Here is an 11,483-nt window from a genome sequence, read left to right on the forward strand (position 1 = left end):
TCTTATGAGCTTCCTCCATTTGAAACAGATACAGACCAGCTAGAGAATGTGCTGCCCATGTAAGCCTATTGTGCATTAACCAGTCAAGTGTGATATGCCAAGCCTAGATCTGCTTGCAAAGAACAGAACAAGAGCTAGCATTCTTCTTGAAGAATAAGCCAATGACAAGTTCCCAACTCATTAATTAGTTACCAGTCTGACTAAATCAGCCCTGTGGCTGCAGATCATTCCCCTCTACTTTACTTTTCACCATATTTATTACAAGATAAGCAGTAAAAATAGGGCAAAGACATTTATTTAAGACATGTATGTCAACTTAACATGAATAATCGCTTTCAATACACTGGGCTTAAGGGAAAAGAATAGATGGCCTATTCAGCTTTTTATTTTCATTAGACAGTATAAAAGCACATTCATTTTCCCGGGCATGACATGTTTTGATGTTTAATCATAAAATATTTAATTGGACTTGGCAGAGCTGGAGTGTTAATAGTTGGCATTTGAGACATGGCAGTTATGGTACAAACTTGAACTCAAAAGTTATCAAAGCAATGTGGCTACAAAGAAAGGCAGCTGCTGCTGATTGCTACATTTACAGGAAGCAGGAAATTGCCTAAATCGTCTGTAGATCTCGTAAGGCTTAGTTGTTAAAGTTAGATCTTTCTTTCATGTGAAAAAACCTGAAGAGGATTCAGGGGAGCCAATTCAATTCCTGAAAATAGGTGGCAGGATGGGGACGAAGCTATATATACCTATTTTAAAAAATTAAGTGTTCATTGTGAATACATTTCACAATGGTATTCAGTGATTTTAAGACAGTGGTATTAGATGCAATGAAACATCAGTAAACAGTTTTTTTAATAAAAAGTAGACTTGCACAGAAAACAGTAACCCGGTGATTTCTGGAAAAGAAGGTTTTAGGTCCTAATCCTATGCATGTGAATTCAAAAGTGCTACTTGGATTATAGGACAACAGCCTTAACCTGCCTTCAGAAAGAGGAGAAGGAAACAACAGGCTGTACTCAGATGTTTCAGGCACTGAATTGACAGCCAGTACAGTCAACAGGTGGCGCTGTGGGTTAAAGCCTCAGCGCCTAGGACTTGCCGATCAAAAGGTCGGCGGTTCGAATCCCTGCGGCGGGGTGTGCTCCCGCTGCTCGGTCCCAGCGCCTGCCAACCTAGCAGTTCGAAAGCACCTCCAGGTGCAAGTAGATAAATAGGGACCGCTTACCAGCGGGAAGGTAAACGGCGTTTCCGTGTGCGGCTCTGGCTCGCCAGAGCAGCGATGTCACGTTGGCCACGTGACCCGGAAGTGTCTCCGGACAGCGCTGGCCCCTGGCCTCTTAAGTGAGATGGGCGCACAACCCCAGAGTCTGTCAAGACTGGCCCGTACGGGCAGGGGTACCTTTACCTTTACCTACAGTCAACAGGAAATATGTGATACTGAGAATGCAGATATCTCACAATAGGGGATTAACAATGTAAATCCATGCTTGTCAACAAATGGGAAACTGCATTTGCAAACATCTTCAAGACCTGCCCCAATATGGAACACTTTCTGCAAGTCAAAATACGGTTGATTGGTCCCTTGATCCAACAGACAGGAATAGCCAGGATGACGATGACAAATGTACTACATTAATAGCACTACAGAAGAACCTTTATGATGGGCAAGGCCACCTTCTGATACCATCACACATTAAAAATTGCTTATGGTGCATGACTGAATGGGCCTTAATGGTGGTTCAAATAATGATGTTGCATAGGCATGGCATTAGGGAACTTTGAACCAAAAATAGTGGCATATACTTTTCCATCATCCTTCTGCACCTAGAACAGAAGCTCAGCATGATTCTGAGATTTAAAAAAAACGCACAAATCAGGAAGACAGCCAAAAAAAAGGTGGCTTAAATTTTCTTCACACTGATTAGTTCTTTCCTTACTGTATTGCTTCCCACATAATTCTCTCAGGAATAGCCTTCTCAAATGAATTCTCCAGAGAGCTTCCTTTTGGAATACTAGGGAGAAAATCTGGTATTTGTTGATGGGATGGGGATAAATGCACTACATAGGAAGTTTCTATTTGCGTTAGCAGATCAGAAAATTCCATTGTAGAACATGGCGTACCATGTGCCAGGGACCACTTATGTTAAAATGTATTTCTAAACTGGTTGTATCTTTGTATTTTTGTGATGAAAATGGTTTCTAACAAATAAACGCAACAGACCAACTGACTACTTGATTAGTCGACATAAATTGGATTAAAAGTTTCTAGATTTCTAGATCCCCACTGGGGTGGGGATCACCACGGAAGCCGGCACCTGCATGGGAGTGCCTGGTTGCATTCCCTCAGAATTTTGTGCCCAGGGCGACACACACACCCCTACTACACCACTGTACATATATACTCTGATGTCAGAGAAGCCTTCCAGGCAGAGAATGAAGTATGCTAAGACCACTCTCCACTCTAATCCTGCTGTGAACCAAACTGCAGATGTACTCTAAATTATGTTTTGATCAGCATTGCTAAGGAAAGACAAGTGATGCCCAGTAAATGGTCAAGTGGGAAACAGTCACAGCGCTATCATCAGCAAAACACTGCCATGGCTCTCAAGCAAAGTAATTCAGTTTTAAAATAATAACATCCATTAAAGTGAAAGAAAGAATTTAAACGTGGTAAGTGTCATTAAAGACAGTCAAATTCTTTAAGGAAATGGAGCAATTTATAAAACAACTATGAAAGTTATACCTCTATTTTTTATTTTATTTTTAAGGCTAGACAGACCAAGAGATGTTGTTTGATAGCAATGACAGAATCAAGAAGACTAAAGGGCAAGGCAGTTCCATTAAAACAGTGGAAAGTTACTCAAATGAAAAAAAAAAGGTCGTATATTCTAGCAAGCCGGATATAAATTGTTATGGCAAGACAAGTACCAGTTCTTTCAGAGAGAGTGTGACCCCATCAATAACAGGCCAATCTGCCACAATGCCTTCATCTTCTCAGGGTTCATACTCAGTTTACTGGCCTTCACCCAGTCCACCAAGACAATGGTACAGATCATGTACAGCCCCTCCCAACATAAATGTTACGAGACTTTGCCCCAAAGCTCCCAAGGACCACTCCCAACAGCTTCATATAGATGTCGGAGGCAAACACCAAAGTGCAAGGATCATGGGACAAAAAGCAAAGTCTTCCAAAGCTCTGGACATGTCCTGGTAGGTTGGAGTGCAAACACTTTAAAACAGTGCCAGCTTGGAATAGTGTGTGTGGTTTGGGAACATAGACAAAAAGAAAAGAAAAGAATAACCCTCACATAGCTGAACAATGGAATTCACTCCATATGAAATAGTGATAGCCACCATCTTAGATGGCTTTAAAAGAGAATTAGACAAATTTATGGAGGACAAAGTTATTTGTGGTTACTAGCTATGATGGCTGTGTTCACTGTTGGAGGCAGTATGGCTCTGAAAACCCGGTTGTAGGGCATCATGCGATGGTGGTGGGAAGAATGGTACTACACCCAGGATCTACTTGTGGGCTTCGCAGAAGCATATGATTGGTTTCAATGAGAACAGGATGTTGGACTAGATGGGCCTTTGGCCTGATTCATCAGGACTGTTCTTAAATCTGGAAACAGGGTGTCTTTTTTAACATATGCTGAAACACTGAAGAGTAGGATTTTTTTTTTTTTTTTAGGTTTTTGGTGTTGTTATTTTTTAAGATGGCTAAAGGGCATTTGTGGAGGAATTAGACAAGATTTTACTCATAGTACCAGAACTTGGAGGTCATCCATTGTGGTTGCATTGGCAGTCAACTGAGGACACGAGAAGAGAAAATAGTTCTTTAAACAAAGCATAATTAATGTAGGGAAAGTCCTTAGCACAAGTTGGGGCAATGGCCCCTAACTTAAATAGTTCTAATAAAGCACTGGACAGATTCACTGAGAAGTAGGTCTATTAGCTTTGACAGCTGAGCAGAAGCTTTATGAATGCCAACAGCATACCCCTTATTACAAGGTTCTGGAGGCATCAATATGGGATGACTGCTGCTCTCATTTACTTGGAAACTTCCCAGAAGCCTCTGGTTGGCCGCCGGTCAGCATTCTTAGCTAGCCTTTTGGTATGATCCAGCAGTAAGCTCTTGTAGCATGCAATAATTCTGATAAGGCAGCTGACAGTAGTTACCATGCAGTGGAACATTTTTCAGAAGAAAGCCACAAAGGGATGATTTTTTGTTTTTTTGGATGGAGATGCTTCAGTTATGCATGTTTTAGTATGCAAAGTATTTTGAACAACAGTTGCCACATATCAATTATACCAAGACTGGTAGGCCACCCAGTATAAAACAAAACCAGCTGACCTCCCAATAATTGGAGAGTGAATCTAAATCCCTGTGACTAGGGAAGATTCCAAACCCCTGAACTGTGGTTCAAGAGGGTAAAGCAAGTAGGACTGCAGAGCAAGATTAACCCTAGACACAAATTTCTGGTTGCCAAACATAAAACGAGATTTATTAAAGAAACCAGTGTTTATAGGCTTTAAAGCATTTTTAAAGTTGGAAAAAATACACTGTTATCTTAAGCGCTATCTAGTCTCCTGATGCTCTTGAATCAGGCGGCATCAGCTAGTTAAAAATCCTAGTTCAGCTTTAGGGAGGAAATGGAGTATAGCGTACTTTACAAGCAAAATAAGACAAAGAGCAAGGCCTTTCCTCACTCATAGTACCTGAAACTTTCCTAGAACCACTGACTAACTGAACTTTACATCAATTGTAATGGAGCTAGAATTTGGCGGGGGGCGGGGTACTAATCTGCAGAGAAATCAAGATAAACCTAAAAAGCAGATTCTGAAAGAGAAGATAGTCTTCTTGAGCAAGAAAGCTATGTCACTATGGCTTTAGGTCCCAAATGAAGTCCATGGTTCTTCATTTCTTGCAATAAGCAGTTCATATGAGTGTACAACCTACAGAATCCCTCCTGATGCTAGGTTTAAAATGAGCTACTTCAAATAAGAGCTTCTTTTGTTGTACCAGAGGCAGGTAATTTGTTGTACAAAACAGAGTATTTTGAAATACCCCTTAAAAGTTTTGATCCTCAACTGAATTATTATGATTACAATACAATTATTCTTAAGAGCTGTAGGCTTTAAGTGACGTTATGTGGCCAAACAACAAAAGCCCCTATTTTTCACATGACTAAGAAATGAATTTTTTTAGTCTTCCTGGTGGTTTAAGTATAATTAAAGCTATATAAAAGTGAACAGGGAATGTAGGTCATCTGGAATAGGAATATGCATTAGTGAAATTCTTTAAATGTTGGAAACTTCAGCTAATGGATCAGTATAGCAATACACGCATACTATACAGAGGAATTTTATAGACCAAAAATGCTGCTGAAAGACTTCTGGATTTGCAGGCAAGGTATTATGGGGCAATTTCTAATTTGATTGTTTCAATGAGCCAACCAAAGCAATCCCTCCCCACTACTGAACTTTGTGTGGTTTGGCAAGAAGATCATCAGTTGTTATATTTCATCTAGAACCATGTAAATTTAAGGTTCTCAGCCCCTGACGGGCCTAGGTTTCAAGCTCTTGGGGCACCTTCCTCCACATAACCAAAATTTTGTTGCATTATTTTGAAGGTCTGGAAAGCATACTTTGCCTCACTGGAAATGTCTTTTGAATGGCCCTAATTGTTCATCAGTTGCAACATTATTATGCTGCAAACAGCATTGTGGAAGATTGTGGGTAAACATATTCCACAGGTCACACCGAGGAGGAAGCTCCTCTCTGACACTGGTAGTCCAGGACTGAAGCCAGACATCAATTCCAAAGACTTTATTTAGCCTTTTGGGGGAAAGCCAGTGACGTCATACCCTTGATGGTAATTCAATTTGTAATGTGAATTTGATTTGAGAACCCCCATTTTGTAAAGACATTTCTTGGAAAAAAGTGACCAGTTAAAAGTCCTTGACTGAGAATGGGCATCAAGTCTTGCTGCATACTGGATTAAGGGTGATGGCTGCTTGCAACCTTAGCAACTGCAATTAGAATACCCAAAGTTGTATTGCTAAGTTTTGTAGTATGATAACTACAGTGGTACCTCTGGTTACAGATGCGTCAGGTTACAGATGTTTCAGGTTACAGACTCTGCTAACCCAGAAATAGTACCTCAGGTTAAGAACTTTGCTTCAGGATGAGAACAGAAATTGTGCGCCGGTGGCGGGAGACCCCATTGGCTAAAGTGGTACCTCAGGTTAAGAACGGACCTCCAGAACGAATTAAGTTATTAACCTGAGGCATCACTGTATGGGTTATATCCAATGGTGGTTTTGCGCAGGGAGCACTTCCATTTTCATCAATCCCTCCTAACACTTGCAGCTTTTATGCACATTCTATGATTCTGTGATCCCATACTGTCCCATAGAATCCCTGAATTCCAAGTAGAAGTTAAGGGTGTGGATGGCATTGGGGGGATAGATAATCAATAAGAGCCCTGCCTTTCACAGTAAGTGCATATGCTAATGCAAAGCCACCATAGGATGTAATCTATTAAAAAATATTTTGCAGGTTCATAAGGTAAGTGAAGAGGAAATGTTGCAAAAATCAACTTCAGAAAGGAGTTTTGTAAATCTGTAGGGTACTACTGATTCCCCAGCACAGTTTGTGGCAATGTCTGGGCAAGTGAGTGTGTTGTCGATTATGAAAATAGATAAAAGTATTTTCACCTTCTATGGTCACCTTTCTCACATGAAATAAACAGAGCAGGTCCTATGCTAAGCACCTGTAGACATGGCAAATAGCTAATCTATTAACAGCATTTGACAGGAACACTTTGACTCTATCACGTGTGATAGGGGTGGAGGTGTTTTAATTCATTCATGGAGTTGAATTGACTCCAAAAGCCTTAAGGGTAAATATCAATTTTTCACCTAATGATGGGCTTGGAGTGTATCAGACAGAAACATTAAGACTGCAGTCCTATCTGCACTAACCTGTAAGTAAACTTCACAATGGGAATTACTTCTGAATAAACATGTACAGTGGTACCTCGGGTTACAGACGCTTCAGGTTACAGACTCTGCTAACCCAGAAATAGTACCTTGGGTTAAGAACTTTGCTTGAGGATGAGAACAGAAATTGTGCGTCTGCGGCAGCGGGAGGCCTCATTAACTAAAGTGGTACCTCAGGCTAAGAACAGCTTCAGGTTAAGAACAGACCTCCAGAACGAATTAAGTTCTTAACCCGAGGTACCACTGTATAGGATTGTGCTGTAAACAGGGTGGTCTATTTCAGTGGGTTGACTCCAATTATGACAGTCAGATACCACCCTATGGGTTGTATTCAACATAGCGCAAAGGAGATAGTCCTGTTGGGCAGCCAGAAATGCTTACGCTGATAGAACTATCTCCCCTCTCTTCCCACTGTGTGTTGTTCTGGGGGTTCTCCAGAGCAGATGGGAGGGGTGAAAGTCGCTGGGGAAGGAGGATTCAGAAGTCCTGTGGCACAAGGGGAAATTCCTTGTGCTGACTTCCACTACCACAATTATTTAGTTGAAAAGCGCCTATGTTACTTACAGTATACCAAATTATTCAGGGTAGTTAAAATAAAAAATGATGTGCTCCTCAAAGTACTTACTTATTTTATGAAGCAACACTTTTTTTTTATAGAAAATGAAACTTTCTGCAATGTTTCCTATCCCACATCACTGAATATCTACGTGCATTTTGCTTCCAGCTTGCAATGCATTAGTCCTGCCAGTCACTACACATTAGCCCTGTCCGCTATTCAAAGGATTAATCCTACTTATTTGGACACCTTGGACAGCAGCCCAGGTTATGGCCTACTCCAGAAATCTGTACTACCTTCCTCCTCCTAAACATGTGTTTCCACCTTCCCCTGCAAACTCTGCTTCAGGAGCTATGCTGCCATCCATCTTTTTCATCAGGTTTTTTTTTAACACTCTTCTTATCCTAAGTCTGTCCAGCAAATGTTGTCAATCTGGTTACCCACGGTGTTTTTTTAAGTCTCAGAGAGCAGTGTGCAATTCCTCAAATATTTCTAGAACAGAAGTGTCAGGGCTTATCTGTGACTGGCCAACAAGGATTTGAAGCTCCTAAGAAAATGAGAGTGACACAGGTTGTATCAGCATCCCAACAATGAACTTAAAACAAACTTGCCAGCCAATTTAAGCAGGTTCATGAGCCACTTTAGAAAATGAAGAGTGATAAGAATGACAACCAAAGCATTCAGGGATTGTTAACACAACTGCTATGTATATCTACAGCTTGACTGCACTGCTAAATATAGGTCCTTCCAATGTTAAGTCTAATCTGTCTTTCACTAATAAACATTTGTGTAAGGATGCCTAGGACACAATCCATCAGAAGTTAGTCATAACCCTACAATCCTGTGTCTTCTCAGAGGCAAGTTCTACTGAATTCAAGGGGGCTAACTTCCAGGCACATTGTGTCAGGATTGCAGCCTAAATCTCACTGAAACCAAAGCAGTATCACGTCTTACAGTCTGAAGAGTGCAAAAGTACTTAGGCAATGAATATCACTTAAAGAAATCACGAAGGTTTTGAGCCTTCCTTTATTTATTTTATTTCCATTTTATTATGCTGCTACTGACTACTGAAGTAGATACAAGCTACTATTGCAGTAGAATTGTTAAGCAACAACTTTAATGCAAATCCCTCCCTTTCATCTGTAAATTTTCAGTGCCCAAACTCCATGGCTAAATTACATCAGATACAGAAATTGCTGGGAGGGGGAAGGCAGTGCTGCAACCAAAGTTGGCAGTGTAAAAGGAAAGATACTATCTTAAAAGCTCTTCTTGTTATTCTCTGAACTCCTGAAGTGCTTGTTTCATCCCAGAAAGTATCAATCAGCAGGCAGAATTTATCACAGTGTACAAAAACACAGTCACAAAAGCAGCTTGATGAAGTAATGATTTTAACAACCATGCTCCAAAGTTCGGTGAACTGAGGTTCACTTACCATAAAACTGAATGACCCATCTTACAACACATTTAATGCTGCAAACTCAATATATATTCATTGCTAACCACTATCATGCACTTAATAGATCTGTAGATCAGTAGTGCATCTACAATGTTTTGCTTTTTCATCAAATTGTAGAGAAAATACTTCTAACCCAACATTTGCGGACAGGTACAACAGGCTTCTTCTTTAAGATGTGAATTCGATTTGAGAATAATACTTTACACAGAGACCTATGGCCAGAGTAGAATCCATTTTATAAAAAAGCAGGAAACAGGAGGTGGGGGAAGGGGGCGCCCATTTTCTGTTTAAATGCAATTAAGTCTCAAGGACTGGTTTGATAAAAACAACCAATTGGACACATATACCGCTAACTTATACGCAAGTATTTCGCTTAAGTTTGTTCTCCCTCTTCCCCCAACCTTTTCCCAAACACTTAGCGACAAGGGGGGGGGGGGGGTGACCAACAACGCTGAAAACGAAAGTGAGCAGAAAGGAGAAGGAGGAATTTTTTTAAACAGCGGAAGAGATACGAACTTACTTTTCATAAACAAGCTCCTCATCCGTACAGAAATAGTGCGTGTTTACTGTGCTTCTGGGTCGGTTTCGTAAAGTAGCAAAATATAGTCTGTCTGCAAGAAAAAAGAAAAAGGGAGACCATGAAGTAAGATCTTCAAGTTATACGTCCCGCTGCTTAGCTGGAACTTGAGTGTTAGTTCAAAGCGGGAAGGGAGAGTCGCTTGTCGTCCCCCCCGTAAGAAAAAAGAAAGAAACAACCCTACGCATTTGATCGGGTTTCACTCCGGAGCAAGCATTACCTGCCACCAAGATTTCGCAGCTGGGCGGCGACGTCTCGGCCTCCTCCATAACTCTCCTTCCCCTCCCGCCGACGGGGGGACCCTTGCCGCCCGCCTCGCGATTTGGGGGGGCTCCCCTCGAAACAGCCTCTCCCGCAGGGGCTATGGGGAGTTTCGCGTTCGCTCCGGGACGCGCGGCGAACTTCGCCCCGGGGAAAGAGGCGGTTCTCACCCCCGCCCCGGGCCAGGCGCTCCCGGGACAGCGGAGGGGGGCAGTTGTTGCGTCGCGCCCCTTCCTTTATATGACGGGAGGGCGACCCCTACTCGCGGAGGGGAGACTCCTCCGCCGCCGCCGCTGCAGCCTCACCTTTGAGGAACTCCGAGGCTCCCAGCAGCTGCTCGGACGAGGCGGGCGGAGCCGGCTCCATGCGAAAGAGGGCGCGGAGCTGCGTGGCTGCGCGGGAAGGCGCCTCCGAGCTCATGAGTGCCTCCCGGAACGGCGGCGGCTTCTCCGTCGTCGTCGTCGTCTTGGGCGGCAGCGGCGGCGGCCGGACAGCCGCTCGGCCGGACTCAGAGGCGCCAGCAGCAGCGGCGCGGCATGCTGAGGGAACGGACAGCCGCCGCCGCCGCCGCCACCTGGCTGGCTCTGGACTTGTGCGGCCGCCGCCGCCGCCGCCCGCATGGGATGGGAGGTGCGCGCGCGCGCGCCTCAGGGAGGCAACCGGCCGGCGAGGCGCTGCTCCGGCGACGGCGGCCACCCCCAGCAGCAGCAAGCCGCGAGTGGCGGTGGAAAGGAGCACGGAGCCGGCCTGAGGGGAAGGGAGGAGGGCGCGGGGTGGCGTGGAAGGGGTTCCTTCGCCGCCGTCCCGCCCTCCGGCGGCTTAAAGGGGCAGCGCGCCGTTACCAAGCAGCCGGCGCCGGCGGTAGCAACCGCGTTACCAGGGCTTTGTTACACGCGCGCGCTTTTACCTCAGGGCTCTTCCCGCCCGGCCGCTTCCGAGCCTCGGGCCTTGCCAAGGGGGGGGGGGGCGGTCTGGGAGGCCGCTCCTTCCTTCCACTTTAAGCCGAAAACCCCTCCAAAAGCCGGCGGGCCGAGGCACCGGGCCTACGCGAGTTTAGTCAGAGGCCGCCTCGTTCAGTGTGTTGTTGTTGAGGGGATCGGGCGCAACCTTCACTCCGGAGTCGGTCCCCGCCGTTCAGTGCAACTGATGCCGTCCCCCCTCAATTTAATGATTACTTAGTTAGACATGTTAAGTTAAATTAACTGAAAACAGCTTGCAGATACTTAATTGGCTTAGGATTTTATTTAAGTGGTGAATTAATATGTTTAATTTCATAATGTGAAGATCTAAGGATGTTAATGTTTAAGTTAAATTTTTTTAAGAACTGTGCTTTGGAAAACCGTTAAAAGGATATGCAATGAAATTCAACCAAGGGGAAGCGAGGAAATCACTTAATGTTAATAAGTGTAATTTTTAATAAGGCTATGATTTATGTCTGTTTGTTTTATGTGTTTGTTTGTTTATAATGTTGTGAAAACCAATAAAAAAATTGGGGGGGGGAATGCCGCCCCCCCTCAACCATCCCAATCAAGCCTAAAGCTCAGTTGTATTACCAACCGGGTGAGGTTGGCTTCCAGGAAGCAAAGATCCATCCCCGGGGCGAAGCAATGCTTCTTCAATATT

General features: G+C 43.7%; 1 protein-coding gene across 8 annotated transcripts in view; it reads right to left on the minus strand.

The window, feature by feature from the left end:
• Window positions 1-11,242, minus strand: part of CDC14A (cell division cycle 14A) — a 96,733-nt gene extending 85,491 nt beyond the window's left edge. The window contains exons 1-2 of one of the 8 annotated variants that reach the window (XM_083743396.1): window positions 10,166-11,242; window positions 9,543-9,633 (exon numbers count right to left, since the gene is read on the minus strand). In XM_083743396.1, the coding sequence (XP_083599522.1) occupies window positions 9,543-9,633; window positions 10,166-10,280 (206 nt within the window). In that variant the 5' untranslated portion in view covers window positions 10,281-11,242. Of the gene's footprint in view, window positions 1-9,542; window positions 9,634-9,819; window positions 10,083-10,165 lie in introns of those variants that run through there. The other 7 variants (XM_083743398.1, XM_083743394.1, XM_083743399.1 and 4 more) reach the window with 7 other exon arrangements.
• Between the last annotated feature and the right edge of the window lie 241 nt (window positions 11,243-11,483).

Source organism: Podarcis gaigeae, assembly GCF_964106915.1.
Source record: "Podarcis gaigeae genome assembly, chromosome: 6".
Classification (NCBI taxonomy): domain Eukaryota; kingdom Metazoa; phylum Chordata; class Lepidosauria; order Squamata; family Lacertidae; genus Podarcis; species Podarcis gaigeae.